Source organism: Rhipicephalus sanguineus, unplaced genomic scaffold, assembly GCF_013339695.2.
Source record: "Rhipicephalus sanguineus isolate Rsan-2018 unplaced genomic scaffold, BIME_Rsan_1.4 Seq1421, whole genome shotgun sequence".
In the NCBI taxonomy this organism is placed as follows: domain Eukaryota; kingdom Metazoa; phylum Arthropoda; class Arachnida; order Ixodida; family Ixodidae; genus Rhipicephalus; species Rhipicephalus sanguineus.
Window position 1 is genome coordinate 1 of NW_023614607.1, and position 17963 is coordinate 17963.

The following is a 17963-nucleotide window of genomic DNA, read 5'->3' on the forward strand; positions in this document are numbered from 1 at the left end:
AAAGAAACGGCCGCAAGAGCACCAAAACAGTGGCATGTAAATCATGTCGTTCATGACATGGATATCATGATTTCATGTTATGACTTGTCCTTTATGTTCGTGATAAAGTCATGTTTCACCATATCAATGTTGGTGTAAATCCTATAACGGAACGGGCAGGAGAGCAAAAAGTCATAGGGCGGCTAGATAGATAGATAGATAGATAGATAGATAGAGATAGATAGATAGATAGATAGAAGATAGATAGATAGATAGATAGATAAGATCGATAGATAGATAGAAGATAGATAGATAGATAGATAGATAGATAGATAGATAGATAGATACGCTCAAAGCCGCAGAAGTTCGCTATGAAATGCTTCGCATTAAAAAAAAAATTACTTGCCTTAGATATTTTCGGTGGATGTGACTGGTGCCCCAAAGTAAAACGGAGCATGCGAGCTGTGGCCAAACGGGCGAAAATGCGTGCCAGCGCGCTCTATCAGAAGATGCGCTGCAGATAGCGAGAATGTGCCGGCATAACCGACTGACCCATCCCGATATTCTGATGCTCGCCTTATCGCCGACTCGAGTGCAGCCACGCTACTACCCACTGCTTGCTCGTCAGGGGCGAAAGTGTGGCATTCTTGGCTATGCAGAAAGCGCATGCCTCCGAAGACTTCGTCATGACACGGGCAAAGAAATGCATACAGCGTTGGAAGCGTCCCCTGACGCGCAGTGATGGTTGTAGAGCGGCTTCGCTCGCGCAGGCGATATAGTATACGCGCAGACGATACATAGGTGCTATATATACCCCCATGTACGGAATAAGGTCTTGGTTCTAAGTAAGCGCTAGGTCCGTTTCATTCACTGTCCCGCGTTTCGCGCTGTTCTCGTATCGTCGACTCAACGTGCCGCGCCCGGTATATTTCCTTTTCTCTGCGAAAGACAACCATTCCCGAGTATGTAAGTGCAATGTTTGGCTACCTCGAATCGTGTGAGGGCCTCTTGAGGCACATATGCAGATATTTAAAATCGGAACTGTGGCCCTAAGTGCTCAGAATGCAAGATCTGTTACGAATGCTTTGCTATGCGTCAAACCCGGCCTGGCTAGCCGATGTCAAAACTACGCTCTGCGAGAAGGTTTGCCGCCGATGCCTTTCCGAAGTGCGCATCCGTACCAGAACGGAGAGAAAGACGAATGTTCCACGAGGCCTTGTAGCCCTTGGATATCTGGTGCTGCCTAAAGAAGTTGCTTGCGAAAAGACAAGGGCCCGAAGTATTGCGTGGAAACAGCGCAAAAATTAGACTAAGTCGAGAGAACACAGCACACGCGCTTCCAACTGGCCCTTCCAAGACACCCCGAAGTACAGTTACGAACCTTCCGTTTCAAGTCATGACCTACGCGCACCTAACCAGAGAGTTTCAAACAAGGCTTCTAAGAATCGCGGGAACGATGCCTTCTAGAAGGTGTTTAGAAGCCCTCAAGAAAAGAGTGAACGCGCAGGCCACCAAGCATGTGAAATACCCGATTAGAAGTGTTGTTGCGTTCAAGCAAAATATTTGTAGTTGCTTCAGGCTGACAAGAATGGAGCATTCGTCGTTATAAATAGAGGAACTGAACAAGAAAGCAGGACAAGCGACTGCTAAGAACTTCGTGCGAGAAAAGTCGAGTGCCACAAGAATCAAGAGCAGAGATGCAGGACCTTGAATTGGCAAGTCTTGCAAGTGCAATAACTTGTAGAAAGAAAGGGCTTGCGGTTTTCTTCAGTGCTAAAACTTATAAGGAATCTGTGCCGTTTAGAACAATCATCAGTCAGAAGGAATCATGGCAGTCCCTAATGAGCCAATTTCTGCAGAAACATCTGAGCGCGCTTTCCATATTAAATTCAATTCAATTCAAAGTTATTCGATATCTGTCAGATATTTGGTGCACGCACAAAAAGCCTGAAAAAGGCTTGACTAGGTCCGGGCACCAGACCATGGCACACAGCGGAGTGAATTGCATATACAGTTGAAACCCGCAATAACGAAATCGGCGGGGAAAGCGCAAAATTTCGCTCTTGCGGGAATTTCGTTGGCGCGAGAATGCGGCAGAAAAGACATGGAATTTACAAAAAACACATTTTATTTCCAAAAGTCAGTAAGTTTGCTTTGGCAGCCATTACCATGCAGTAATTTCATGCCTCTCTATCGGGAATCTCGTTTGCCACGGCACAACGTTCGCCCCATGCACTGGCCAGTGGCGGCGGCACTGCGCTGTAACCAGTACCGTCATCAAGTGCGCCTACACGCGAACCTTCTTCCGGCCCCGCTGGACCAGCGTCGATCAGCGCAGAATCGTGGACAGCGAGCTGCACGCAACGCAGAATTCTTCGGCAATGTCCATATTTTCCTGCCCTTTTCCACCTCACTGATGATTGCAGCCTTATCATCCAGCGTGATGAACTTCCGCTTTTTCGTTGGAGGTGGCATCTTTGCAGGCAGCGAAATCGGACGAAGCAATCGCAACACACTGTTCACGTTGCACCAAGCGACCAAGCAAACGCTCCACAAATGGCTCCACACACACGAACATGTGCGCGTAAAGCCGACAAAGCCAAGCACAGAGCCAAGCCAACGAACGAAACGCCATGACGAGTGTGGATTTGGCTACGTAGTCCGCGATAACGAGCAGGTGTCGGCAAGCCATCATCATCATCATTGTCGCCAGCTTTATGTTTTTTTTTTTGTAAACAATGATGGCGGCTGCTTCTCAAGTGCGCTGTAGCGATAGTTTTGCACAATTTAAGTGTAGCATGAATGCATTTCAGCAGTTTTCGAATGTTGTTAATGTTGCGAGAGTAGTTTATTTGCGCACTCGTGTTTCAAAAATTTCGTTAATGAGGGACTGCGGTATGAATATCTTTCGTAGTCGCGAGTTACAAAATGCATTGACTTCTATGGGCGTTCGCCGGTGCTCCGAAAATATTTCGTTGCGGTGAGAATTTCGTTCCCTCGGGATTTCGTTATCACGGGTTTCGACTGCATGTACAGGCGCGTGCAAAAGTATACGGACCACGGGATCGCGCGGCAGAATGCATCGACGCGCCATCTACCGACGCTGCGCCTGCTGTCGAGAGCACCACTGAAGCAGCGGTGCGCATGCGCGTCCCTACATATCAGATGGCCCCTCGTGTCGCTCTGTCTGACGTGGTTATGGCGCTCGTAGGCAAAACGTCAACTGGGTGTCGCTTTCGTTGCTCCGTCTAATCTGCGCCGTTGTTTTACGAAGCGGCTGTGGCGGGGCCGGCTCAACGCCGTGCGCGCGTCGCTTTTTACACCGGTCAATCAGCCTAACTAAGCATCGTAGAACCTAGTGAAGCCAAGCATACATGATTAAGTTTCTCAACCCAGCTCGTCTTTGTCGCTTTAAGCCATGTTAAGCTTAGATGTGCCTAGTTAAGCCAAAGTAAGTGTAGCCAAAACGGAGTAAACCTAGCTGAGCATGGTATCTCGTAATAAAGCCAAGCATAAGAAAGTTCATTTATGCAAATCCTAATTAAGCTTAGCCGAGCTTGCCGTTTTCGTGTTAGGCCAAGTTGACCTTACATGAGCGCAGTTGAGTCGAGGAAAGTATAGCCAAATCTAATTAAGCATAGTTTATCATAGTTTCTTGGCTTCAAGCTTGGCTTCAAGGGGCTCACAGGGAATCAGCTTCGATTGCTTGAAAATAACACGATTATTTGATTTGCTTAATTAAAGCTAATTACGCTCTGATTTAATTTGGAAGTGCCGTGCTCAACTATGCCTAATCATATTCATCTCTACATGTCTTGACACCGCTTAATAAGGTTAATTAGTTTAATTAACGTTGAAGAAATTGGCCACGTGAAACTCGAGTATCTAGGGTATGCTTGGTTTGATATAAGCCTAATTAGTATCATAATTAACGCTGATTAGGCTTTAATGGTCCTAATTAGTCTCAGCTTGGTCAAGGGTAATCCTCCTGTGCTTGGCTTCATTGGGCTGATGGGGAATTCGACTTGGCTTAATTGGTCACAAGTACGCTTGCCTTGTTTATGCTTAATATCAGGCCAGTGCACCGTAGGTTAGCGTAGAAGAAAATGCAGCATTGCATAAAACGTTATTTACCGAAAGAGGGAGCGTAAATCAATGTCGACGAATGTGACCAGTTACTTTTGACTGCTTTGTCAACAAGTAACGTTGTGATCGTCCCAGGACAAATTATTTGAGAAAATACGCTTAGCGTTTTCAATTTTCCTACATCTTCTGTTTCGGAATTCTTAAGCGCTAATCGGGAACTGCACAGAATTTGTTTCGCGGATGAAACAAGACGGCTTTAGTTTTACTAATGTTCAGCTTTAGTTCATCCCTTGTAGCACACGAGTGAATTCGAGGAAGTGTTTCATTTCATCGATCCAATAGACATGGAACGTCCGAACCGGCAAAAGATAGGCGAGCATCATCGGCGTACAATATATGTTTCGCCCTAAGATCAATGTTGACAATGTCGTTAATCTAAAGAACCAAGAGAAAATGACCTAGAATGCTTCCATTTGGAACACCTACGTTAACTGGTTCGATTGACGAAGAGTGACCATTAACCATGACAAAGCGCGAGCGATGCTGTAGGTACGTTAAGTAAGCGATAGAGCTTTCCCTCGAATGCCATGGCGCTCCAACTTTTTAATAAGCATGCTGTGGTTAATGAGATCGAATGCTTTTTTGAAATCCAGGAATATGCGAGGGACCAAGATCTGAGGTTCAAACATTTCAAGAAATATTTCTTTTTGCGTGAGCATTGCAGCTTAGTAGACTTGTCTTTTCTGAATCCGTACTGCGAGTCACATAGAATGCTCTAACGATTAGTGAATGAAATTAATTGTGTTCAAATTATTTTATCAAAACCTTTTTAAAATACTCGTAGAATAGAGATTGAATGGCAATTTGCAAGATCATTTTTATTGCTTGTTTGTAGATAGCTATAAAGTGAGCGCATTGCACCCCATGGGGAATGCCGCACATGAAAGACAAGTATTAATATATGCGTTAAGCATGTGCAAATAAATCAATGACAAATTTTACCGGTCTGATCTGCAGGTCCGTCATATCTGCGGTTGTGCTGTTTTTTAACCCTTTCCGTCCCGCTGACGAGTATAGTCGTCATGAGATTTTGTACCAAATGACCGATAACGACTATACTGGTCATCAACAAAAATTGGTCACACATGGAAGCAATGACGGCTATACTCGTCATAGTTCTGTTTTATTGCCATATCAATTATATGGACACTCTCGGCGGATTTCTGTCGTCGCCGTCACCGTCATTTCCCGGATATGTATATGTATGTATATATACGTAAACTCCACAAATGAAATTATTTCAGAAGAAAAAAATTACGCCATATCCACGAAGTAAATGATGATTGATGAGCTGGCTCGGAGATTATCGGCTAAACCGTGAATGCTCCGTACGATTTCTCTACTGTCATATAAAGACGTGACGCGTTGTTATAGTAGCGACTGTGGGTCAGTTGTTGTCGAACTACAAGCGGTCGCAGACCTTGCAGCAGTGGCCGAACGTGTGGTCGAGGAAATCGTGCTTGAAGCGCGCTTCGGCGCCACGAACTTCAGGTAGCGGCCGCTTCCGGCGCTTGGCCGCTGCATCCCGCGCCCGTACCTCTTTGAGGTTCTCTTACCGCCGCTTCTGCGCTGCTTAGGCTTCGCGGGCTTGTATCGCGGAGTCCGCACGACGCTAACGTCTCTCTGCTGCCTCGCGAGCTCCAACCGAAGGGTCTTGGCGGCGAGCCCGCGCTGCTGCCTTGCGAGCCCTCCGCTCCGCCGCCTTGTCTTCTTCGTTCATGTTATTAGTATCGAAGCGCACTGACTGACGAGTGTCCAAAGAGAGAGGAAGTGCGCAGTTGTGGCCCTCTAGTGGGCTCGTATCAAACTAGAGCAGGCGCCGCATGCTACAGTTGGCTATGCTATATGTGGTTTTGCCTGCGTTAATATTATCATCAAGGCGCCCAAAGAACAAGAGGAAGAAGACTTCTCTTTGGCACGAGCTGTGCCTGTAGCAGTCGCCTCTGGAGCTAAGGTCACGGTTACGGCGCGGGTCTTCGCCCCAGCTTAACAACCTGGCGAGCCAGCTCCTAAAAAATGGGGTGGGGCGAAGCATGTAGGGAAGCGTCTTTCAGCTCCACTAACGTGAAAGCTGTGGAAGGGTGAAGCATGCAGTGTGCGCTGGTGTGTTTCACCACAGCAAATCACTGCTAATGCGCAATGAGGAAGATTAGACACAGAAAGGAACATTAGACACAGAGACCCGCAGTCCGCTTTAAGTTAACGTGCACGCTGCGAATCTTTATTGTTCAACTACGCACAAGAGAAATCTCCCACCGGCACTACATCGGAGGTCAAGATCCAGCGCCTATATATACGGGGCGGCCAGAGAACGCTTGTGCAGAGCGAGCAGTCGGTTTTTTTCAATCAAGAAACTCGCTAGCAGACGCTGCTTGTGTCGGCTTTGTCTCTCGCGGTTCAAGACGCGTTTTCGTTCCTTGCGAGATGGTAGTTCAGTGTCATCGGATAATGAGCGTTCACTCTCTCTTGCCACACGGCGAGCGCTAAGGCGGTGGCGCCCTCTCTTGCGCTCAAGCAAATTGACCATCACGACAGCAGACGACGATGCACGCCGACACGCCGAGCCCTTAAGGTGCTTAGCCACTTAAATTCCGATGCGCGCGATCGGGGATTCAAACCTGCGACCCCTCGCTCCGCAGCGCGCTGCCTTAGAGAATTACGCCATGCATCATTCATCTCCAGGATACTAACTGCAGAATATAAACGTACGGGACGCCATACTGGCGAAATTAAATTTTGCGAGACGCGGGCCATGCTGCATCGTTGCCCGCGCTGCGTTTGCGTCGTATCGCTGGCGACGCATGCTAGTGTTCTATTTTGGGCTGTGGCGTCGCGCCAATCGTGGCCAGTCGACCAGGGAAAAAGGAGAGCCTTTCGTGGCAGACGGAAGAAATGAGACGGCTCCCGTGACCCACTCGTGATGTTTAAGGAAAAAAAAAAAACTGGCCGTGTATCTGCGTGCTTCGCTGCAAATGTCGTCTAAAGACGATAGAAGAGGCGCTGCGTGAGATATGGACGCCATCTGTCAATACGTCGGGAAACATGAGTGCTGTGTTGCGGGCTGGTAGTCCCGGCGCAGCGGCAGGCGAAGAACGGCGGTGACCAACGCGTCCATGGGGACGCCGGCCAGCCCGAACACGCTGTTTGGCGCGATGCGCCGAAGGAGAAGAAACGTCCGCACTCAACGAGTACTCTCCACAAACTCTCTTATTTACACGTCGCCTGGGTAAAAGAGGAATGCCAGAGCGGCGCCCCCTGTCATTCGTACAATGCAATACTGAACCGAAACCAAAACACAACATGAGCTTGTGCAGAGGGCACGGAGGAAGACAAGTTCAGCGCAGTCGCATTTTCAGCGCAGCTTAAGAAACTAGGGTCTTTAAAATTGCGTATCTATGTATCTCTATTAAAGGAACACACCACCTAATACTTACCTGATGATGTTGCGCCTCAGATATGCGCAATATTTACTTTTTGATCGACAACGTTCACAAGTATGAACAGCCGTACCAGTTCAAGATGGTGGGCGGTAAGCAAGTGGCTCAACTTTCGCCGAGGTGGCTGAATCGGGTGACGTGCCGACAAACAGAAAGACAGACCAAAATTTCTGCGTTAAGTTCCCCAAGAAAGACTATCGTCTTTAAAAGAAGGAACACCGGGAACACCTATCAGACGCCCCGGGTGGCTGGAGACGCAGGGGGTAACTCCACGCGCTACAGTCTAAAAGAAAAAGAAATATCTAAGAGCGTCTGATTCTCCATTGTCGACACTTGCAGACGCAGCGCTCCTAATTTTCTTTCATTTTCAATACTGCCCTTGAGACGCGCACGACAAAGTGGCCATTTCCTGTACCCACTCGGGATATGGAAGGAAAAAAAAGCCGGCAGATCCCACGCATTGTGGGAATCGATGTAATGCGAAGCAGTCAGCAAAGAGCTGCATACACCGTCTTGTATGTCATTGAGGAAAATGCGTGTCATGGTTTTCATGTTAACTCCTATTATTTATGTTCGTCACACAGTAACGTCGCGCAATACCAACTTCGGGGTAGATCAAGCTAGCGAAACGGCCGCCAGCGCAACATGAGCCTGGCACGTAAGTCATGCTGTACATGACATACGTGTCATGACTTTCATGTTAACTCGTGTTATTTATGTTCGTTACACAGTCACGTCGCGCAATACCAATTTCGGGGTAGATCGAGCTAGCGAAGCCGCCGCCAGCGCCCCATGAGCGTGGCACGTAAGTCATACTGTACATGACATGCGAGTCGTGATTGTCATGTTAACTCGTGTTTTTATGTTCGTCACAGAGTCACGTCATAAGATACCAATTTTGGTGTATATAAATCTAGCGAAACCGCCGCCAGCGCCCCATGAGCGTGGCACGTAAGTCATGCTGTGCATGACATGCGTGTCATGATTTTCATGTTAACTCGTGTTATTTGTGTTCGTTACACAGTCACGTCACGCAATACCAATTTTGGTGTATATAAATCTAGCGAAACCGCCTCCAGCACCCCATGAGCGTGGCACGTAAGTCATGCTGTACATGACATGCGTGTCATGATTGTTATGTTAACTCGTGCTTTTATGTTCGTCACACAGTCACGTCGCGCAATACCGATTTCGGGGTAGATCACGCTAGCGAAACGGCCGCCAGCGCTCCATGAGCGTGGCACGGAAGTCATGCTGTACATGACATGCGTGTCATGATTTTCATGTTAACTCGAGTTTTTATGTTCGTCACACAGTCGCGTCGCGCAATACCGATTTCGGGGCAGATCAAGCTAGCGAAACTGCCGCCAGCGCTCCATGAGCGTGGCACGTAAGTCATGCTGTACATGACATGCGTGTCATGATTTTCATGTTAACTCGTGTTATTTATGTTCGTCACACAGTCACGTCGCAAGATACCAATTTTGGTGTATATCAAACTAGCGAAACGGCCGCCAGCGCACCATGAACGCAGCATGTAAATCATGCTGTACATGACATGCGTGTCATGATTTTCATGTTATGACTTGTCATTTATGTTCGTCATACAGTCATGTTACGCCATACCAATTTTGGTGCACATTCGATGAACCAAGCGACCAGGAGAGCACAAAGTCGTAGGCGGCTAGATAGATAGATAGATAGATAGATAGATAGATAGATAGATAGATAGATAGATAGATAGATAGATAGATAGATAGATAGATAGATAGATAGATAGATAGATAGATAGATAGATAGATAGATAGATACGCTCAAAGTCGCAGAAGTTCGCTAAGAAATGCTTCGCATTTAAAAAAGAGACAAAGAACACCGGGCACACCTTGCATCAAACGCCCCCTAGTAGGAGACGCAGAGGGTCACTCCACGCGCCGCAATTTAAAAGAAGAACAAATATCTAATGGCGTCTAAATTCTAACTTTCGCCACTTATATTAACCGCCGGTTTCATGGCTAATCCCCCGTAGCGGGTAAGAGCCAAGAATTAAGGGTCAAGCAAGCAAGCAAGTAAACAAACAAGCAAGCGTCTGATTCTCCATTGTCGACACTTGCAGCGTGTTGCTCAAGCACATAGGCCGTAACAACTGTGACAGTTGTTAGTTTCACGCTTGCCCTGTGCTTGCCTGTGCGTTCATTAGGGCGTCCTTTGTGCTTCAGCGACACGCTGCAAGTATCGAGCTGCTTCTGTTTCTTCGTGTGACATTTCGATTCTTGCTATCGCATTCATTGCTTCGCCCTTGCGGCGAAACTGACTTTTTTTTTTAAATCCTCCTTGGACACTGCCAAGCGCCGTTTTATTTTCTTGTCTTGAGGTCGCGCGCTCTCCGGTTTCGTTCGCCGCCCAAAGGAGGGTGCTCAGGGTCTTTGGACAACGTGAGCGCCACAGTCCGAGAGCAGCTTGCGTTCTGCGCATGCGCCTGGTGGCTCGCAAATTTATTGCGTCCCCAATTCTAAATCTTTCTAGTGTTTCGCCGGAGTTGGGATGTGCGCCTCCGACTTTTCTTTGACATACAGGCGTGGTCGACTGTGCTCGCGCGCTTATCTCTTGAAGCGGTGATTTGTACGTCTTCTGCTTTCACCGCAAAGCTTGCGTTGAAGCTACAAATCGCACAGAGGTCACTTTGCTTGCTGCAGCTTAAAGTGACGAGCTGTGACAGTCGTTAGTTCGCACTCGCCTTGTGTGTCTTCTTTTCACGTAACCTTTGTGCTTGAGCAGCGCGGATGAGGTTTCCAACTGATTGCCGTTCTTCCTGAGACATTCCAATCTCTTGCTATTGTATTCATTGCTTCGCCCTTGAGGCAAAACTGACTTTCTTGACACCAGATGGCCAGATTTGTCCATGTTGTGCCATTTGTGTCTGGGCTTTCATTGTATTGCCATCCCTCATTGTAACGTCAGGCGGTGAAGCCATTGTCGAACTATCTTTTTTACGCAAGTCGTAAAATAAAGGAAGGACAGACTGCTGGGCGAGTTGGTAACTCATCTTAGAACGGTGGTGCGCATAACAAAAATAACACAAGAGCAAGGAACGGCGTGTGCATGTTCTTCCTGTTGTGTTATCGTTTCGTTGGCGCACCACCAGTTTAAATAAAGGGGCCCCATTAAATTTACATAATGCTACCGGTTTATTCAGAAAAAAATCTCTACAAAATCAGCGAAAAGCAATTGTAATTTTTTTACAATTTTCTTGTTTTTTTGCGGTAGGGAAAGGGTCAAACTGGTGTAGGTGGTAATAATTTCCGAATCAGAAGATCCATTCGCCACAAAAACTCTGGGGACGTTGCTCGATTTTTGAATGCCAATACTCATAGGCTATGCTTCTTCTGTGGACGTCGAGGAGTTCTTTTGTTCAGTGTGCCATGATGAATTGTCCGAACAGTCAGAGATCGTTTTGAAATAAACGGTGGGATAAGCTTTCAGAACTCTGCCGGAAGGTCGCTAGACAGTTTCATGTCTTTGCTAGCTGCATCGCAATCCAAATTTTATCTCGTTTAGCTATTACTTTTACATTCAGCGGTGTGGCACGTGCATAGGATCTTGTGTTGCCCCGGTTTTATGCCATAAATTATAGAGGTGAAACACCTTAGGGTCTCGCCTTGTCGGCGTGTCATGTCGTCCTCACGGTCCATCGCACCACAAAAATTCAGTAAATCCCACTACTCGGCACTGGTCCAGCTATGCATATCATGAGTTAAAGATTCGTCGTTATTTACTAAAACATTATGCTTGGCTTAACAGCGGTGTCAGAAACTCCGACGAAATTTACCAAGGCGCTCAAGTTTCTTACCTAAATCCAGAGACACAAATGTGCATCTCTGCGGTAAAATCATCTATTTGAAACACCACTTCTTGAAACATATCTGCAAAGCGATGGTGCGTTAGTGGACCGGTGACGAGTAAAGCACAACGAGTAACGAGTTTGCTATGGGAAACACCGGCGCCCACTGCATGCTTCGCCCCTCCCCAATTTTTGAGTATCTCCAAACAGATAACCATAACCTACACTGCCATGTCGCGGCATCTAAAGTGCGGACTCGGCACCAACGTGTGCGCATGCGCGCTCAAAGGCACACAGCATAAATACAGCAACGCTATCTGCAATAAACGATTCTTGTTCTGGCGCTTACGGAGTGTGTTACTGCCGCGGCGCGATACTACAGTGGCGACGAGAGTGTTTTCACCTAGCTGGATCACACCATGCTAGTGTGATCGGCAGCGGGCACGCATCGGACGATGGCATCACGCCCCCCGGTTTTCGACGAAACGGTGAGCAGCTGGAGCACGTACAGGATACGCCTGGAAGCGTATTTCGAGGGAAATGAAATCACCGACAGTGCAAAGCGCCGTGCTCTTCTGGTGTCTTCGTTGAGCGATAATGTCGTCCGCCTCTTGCAAGGTCGCCTTTCAACCGTGTCGGTCAACAGCCGAACCTACGAGCAAATCGTTGAATACCTGGAGGAACAGTACAATCCCCAAGTTAATGAAACAGCAGCAAGTTTCTCGTTCTTCATGCGCAAGCAACAGGAAGGTGAGAGCGTTCGGGAATACATCTCCGACCTCCGAAGATTGGCGAAGAATTGCAATTTCGGCGACTTCCTGAATCGGATGCTGCGAGACCGCATCGTATGCGGCATTCGGGATGACGATGCCCGTCGTTGCCTCCTTACGCACTAAGAAGCTAACAGTCGAGGAGGCGGAGGAATTCGCCATAGCATCGGAAAAAGCACTGAACGACGTGCGAGACATGCGCGAAGGGCTCCCGGAGACGACAATGAGCAGCACCAACGTTTTGCAGTCGCAGCGAGGGCGGCGGCATTGGACACAGCGGGGCAATGAAGCAAGCAGGCATGCGTGCGATCGATGTGGGGGCCCCCACGCTACGCGCACTTGCCGTCATCGCAACGCAAGATGCTATCATTGCGGCATTAAAGGACACCTGGCAAAGGTGTGCAGCCAGGGACGTTCCCGGGCGACGGGCGCATTTGCCGTAGAGCCAACAGAAGGTGAGAGCGAAGAAGAGATGCTGCTTGCTCTCGTTGCTCACAGCTCGGGCGACGGAGCTACATTGAAGCCACGAGAGGAAAATTTGACGTGGCAGGGTCGGACACTGCGTATGATCATAGACACGGGTTCTCCGGTCAGCGTCATCCCCATGAACATATTTGAGAAGCATCGCAAGTGGTGGCCGGCTCTGGAGAAGACGTCGCTCCGGTTAACATGCTTCTTGGGGCCATTACCTGTTGTCGGTCGGATAACTATGAAGGTACAGTCAGGTTCAACAGTGGTTGAGAGCACGGTAATCGTTGTTGGCTGTCAGGGACCGCTTCTCTGTGGCCGGAACACTATAGAAGCATTTCGCAGGGCAGGGGTGTCCCTTTGGGACGACGGTAATTCTTCGAGTGTAAATGTGGTGCGGGAAAACGCCGAAGTGAATCCCCTGCTCGAAGAATTTTCGGATCTTTTTGAAGACAAGCTTGGTTGTTGCAGGGGGCCACCTGTGAAACTGCACCTCAAAGAGGGAGCCCGCCCACGTTTCTGTAAAGCACGTACAGTGCCGTATGCTATGCGTGCAAAAGTCTCAGCCGAGATCGACCGTCTCGTGCAAGACGAGGTGCTTTCGCCGGTAAGTGTTTCGGAATGGGCAACTCCGGTCGTTCCAGTCGCAAAGAAGAACGGCGACATACGGTTGTGCGGCGACTTCAAGTTGACCGTTAACCCAGCGTCGCACTTGGAACAATATCCCTTGCCCAAGGTTGAAGACATTTTCGCGGCTCTTTCCGGAGGAGAAGTCTTCACAACGTTGGACTTGCGCAACGCCTACAATCAGCTGCCGCTGGACGCAGAAGCAAGGAAGACAACTGTGCTAAACACACACCGAGGCCTGTATTGCTACAATCGACTAGCATTTGGGATTGCTTCAGCCCCCGCCTTGTTTCAGCGACGCATGGAATCCATACTGCTAGGGGTGCCGAACGTCCAAGTGTACCTCGACGACATCATCGTGGCGGAAAAGAGAAACGACACTTCCGTGCTCCGGCAGGTGTTTCAGCGGCTGCGGGAAAACAACCTGAAGCTGAACAAAGCAAAGTGCCGATTCAGAGAAGCGCAAGTGTCGTTCCTAGGGCATCGCATCGATGCGGATGGCCTTCATCCCCTGCAAGACAACCTGGAGGCGGTACTAGCAGCGCCGAAGCCAGCATCGGTAAGCCAGCTGAAGTCTTTCCTGGGCTTGGTGACATACTATGCGAAGTTTTTGCCCAACTTGTCAACGACACTAGCTCCATTATATGGCCTACTGGCAAAAGGTGTGCAATGGAACTGGGGGCCAGCGCATGACAGGGCGTGTGAGGCAGTAAAGATTGCCTTAAGTAAGGCTAAATTTCTTGTTCACTATGACCCGCAAAAGCCTCTACGACTGGAGTGCGATGCGTCGGCGGTCGGCTTGGGCGCAGTGCTGTCACATCGGATTAACGGCAAAGACTATCCGATAGCTTTTCGCTCAAGAACCTTAACACCGGCGGAGCGCAACTACTCGCAACTGGAAAAGGAAGCGCTCGCGCTAGTTTTCGGGGTTACAAGGTTTCGAGACTATCTTTTTGGTAATAAATTTTGTTTGGTGACTGATCATAAGCCACTGACAGGGCTATTTCATCGCGACAAACCGATTCCGCAAATGGCGGCGGCCAGGATCCAGAGATGGGCACTACTATTATCCGCATATCAGTATGACATTGAGTACCGGAAAGGGTCATTGAATGCGAATGCCGACGCCTTGAGCCGGTTGCCTCTGCCGGAGCCAGCGCACCACGGTGAAGATGATCCCGTAGAATATGTGCTGCATGCGCAAGCATTGACAGATTTATCTCTTTGCACGCAGCAGTTGGTCGACAGCACGAACGATGACGCTCTTCTGAGGCAAGTGAAGACATGGATTCTGCGCGGCTGGCCTAAACAACTCGGGCAGGAGCAACAGGGCTTCCTGCCGTACTTCACCCGCAGACGCGAACTTACTGTGAGTAAGGGACTAATCTACTGGGGTCATCGGGTGGTTCTGGCCGAAGCAGTGCGGTCAAATATTCTTCAACTACTCCACGATACCCATCCCGGCATGACGGCTATGAAGCGTCTGGCGCGCTCATTGTTTTGGTATCCCGGATTGGACCACGACATTGAAGAGTTGGTGCACAGCTGCCAGCCATGTGTCCAGAATAGGCCCATGCCAGCAAGGCAGGCCCCTATCAGCTGGCCGAAAACCAACAAACGTTGGTCTCGCCTGCACATCGACTACGCTGGTCCGGTGGAAGGGCATATGATCTTGGTCGTAGTGGATGCGGAAACTAAATGATTGGAAGCAGTACCCCTCAAAACAGCTAGTGCAGAAACCACAGTGGAAGCACTGCGTGGTATGTTCGCGCGTTTTGGCCTGCCTCAGACAGTCGTCTCCGACAATGCGCCACAATTTAACAGTTCAGTTACTAAAAAATTTTTTGAAGATAATCAGGTGCGCCATGTCAACTCCGCCCCATACTATCCTCAGTCAAACGGATCGGCAGAGGGCGCTGTGCGCACCATTAAAGAAGGAATGAACAAAAACAAAGTGGGAAGTTTGCTCAGTCGAATTAACAAGTTCTTACTACGTTACAGGACAACACCGACTCAAGGCGGCCAATCGCCCGCCGAGATGATGCTCGGTTTTCAGCCAAGGACCCGTCTAAGCGCACAATTTCCAGAGGAGGTGGACCGGGAGCCCGTGGTGAACACATTCACAGCGCCGATGCAGCGTTTTCCTCAGGGGGCGCCTGTGTGGTCACGCCAGTACAATCAAGCCGGTCAGCGATGGTTACCCGGCACGGTGACGTCATCAAGAGGTAGGCGCTTGGTTATGGTGGACACCACCGGAGGAATGCAGTGTCGTCACGTGGACCAACTGCGGCCACGGCACCTCACAACGGTGGCAAAGCAGGAGCTCTCCGCGACCCGGCCTTCTGAGCAGCAACCCTCACCACGTGATCCACCCTCACATGACCAACCTTCGGCAGGCGACAACATCGAGTCAACAGACTTATCTCTGTGCACATCGCGGTCTCCCAGTGAGACCGATTCAAGGACACCGACGGCATCGGAACTTCCCAGGCGTTCTACGCGCATAAGAAGGCAGCCAGACAGACTTGGCTTCGTCTAAGGGAAAGGAAGTGCCATGTCGCGGCATCTAAAGTGCGGACTCGGCACCAACGTGTGCGCATGCGCGCTCAAAGGCACACAGCATAAATACAGCAACGCTATCTGCAATAAACGATTCTTGTTCTGGCGCTTACGGAGTGTGTTACTGCCGCGGCGCGATACTACATACACTGACTGAGTGAGTAGTATTTTAACCAGTTTAAGACAATTCAACAAGGGTTTGGCGTTTACGCACGAAATACCATCTGACGCTTCATTGCAGTTTTTAGATCTTAGCTTGAGGTTTGGTTTGCATTATATTTGCTGAGAATAGGCACCAAGGGCACAAAAATAGCCTCTGCCTTTTGATTCTGCCTATTCCAAGACAATTAAGAGGGCAAGAGCAAGTTCGTGCCTGGAATCGGCTCTTACCAACTCATGCCCGCACGTCATGCATGACAGTTTTTATAATCAAATCAATAGCCTTATTTCAGCCAGCTTCTCGTGCGAGATCAACACAAATGTGGCTGAGAAACTTCTCAATAAGATAAACAAAGAAAAACTTGGCAGAAGCACACAGTGCCTGCGTAGCAAGAAGTCGCTCATAAGTTAAAAAAAAAGTGGCAAAAAGGCATGCCGTCCAAGTGTTTCTTTTTACGACACAAAAGCTTATCGGGTTAGGTAAAATAATCAGCGGGAATAGAGAACGACGAAGCGGGTGCTGTAAAAAGCATGCTGAAACATTTGTGAAATGTGACACAGGAGTCGTTTATCAAATCCCGCTCAAGTGTTGACGATCATACGTGGGTCAAACAGGGCGTTTCGTGAATGTACGCGTAGGGGAGCATGCTGTGTCAATAGGAAAAGAGAAGGAGCGAACTTGCCCGCTCGTTGCAGCTCATGCTTGGAATGTCAGCCAGTTTTCAAAAAGGTAAATATTCTAGACAGGAGCAAAGACACAATAGCGCGTGAGGCGATGACTTACTTAAAATGGAGTTGGAGTTGGGCGAAAATAAATGAAATATAAACTAAAAAACTATGCCCTGCCTGCGCCACCTAAGTATCGCAGGCCAAAATCGATAAATTAGATAAAAGAACAAAATGTACTAAAATTTCGATTAAAAAAGAGAAAATAGAAAATAAAAAGTAAAAATTTGATGCCACCACCTAGCCAAACCACCTCCAAGGGAAATATTCTCTAGATTACATACTACGGTTTCTCTTCATCTTGACTTACAACTGTTTCTATACAATTGATCTCCGATGAGCTCATCTTGACTAAGAAGTCTTCCATTCTTTTCTTTTCCTCTTGTCTCCTCTTTCCTCTCTTTGTTGGGTCCCACTGTTGGAGAGATGGGTCCGTGTTGAGCTTGTCCTCCAGTATGTCCTTTTGAGGCTTACTCTAAAACTCATCAAATTGATAAGTGACTGAACAGGATTTTTTGAATACAGGTTAGTTGTTTAGGCGTTTTTTTCTTTTTTATGACTTTTATTTGCTACCCCGGCTCCTCCCTAACTCCACCGGCTCTTACAAAGGTATTGAGGGATTATATTAATATCATAACGATATAAAGATGTACTGTATCGGCTTCAAATCACATCAATACAAGTACATGTAGTATAATTACACAAGTTCAAGAATATAATATATTATTATCAGATCGCAATAAAGATGCACTGTATCGGTTTCAAATCCCATCAATACAAGCACATGTAGTATAATCACACAAAGTCAATCATATAATAATTGCCAAATTAGCCAGGCCGCGTTGATGGCAAGGATTGATAACAATATGTCCAGTACATATTTGGTCCATTTGTTTTTCTTATCTTCCTTTTCATTTTCATGTTTTTTTTCCTCCCCTTTTTCTTCGTTTTCCTTCTATTTCTTCTTCTCTTTTTCGTGTGTAAGTGAGACTTCTGACGCTTTTTATCGCGCGGAAAGCAATGTCTGCGCAGCTTCGGTAGATGTGAGGTACTCTTGACTTGCACCCTCCTCCTTTCCTCCCAACCACGCCCTCCCCCCCCCCTTTCCATTCCATTGTGTCGTGTGAACGATTGAGATGTATGCAGCGACGAAATGAATAAAACCAGTTGACAGTCTGCGCTCTTTCTATCCCACATTGCATTTTGCTGTGTTCGTCCGGCTGTATGCGCAACGACTGCCACCGTATATTGCCT

At 48.1% G+C, this 17963-nt stretch overlaps 1 protein-coding gene across 1 annotated transcript; it reads left to right on the forward strand.

The window, feature by feature from the left end:
• Positions 1–11855: 11855 nt before the first annotated feature.
• On the forward strand, positions 11856–14634 carry LOC125756564 (uncharacterized protein K02A2.6-like; the record flags this gene model as incomplete). The annotated part of the gene is made up of 3 exons (XM_049411439.1): positions 11856–12150; positions 12554–13824; positions 14500–14634. Coding segments are annotated over exons 1-3 (1701 nt in total), but the record flags the coding sequence as incomplete, so codon positions are not given.
• Positions 14635–17963: the final 3329 nt, after the last annotated feature.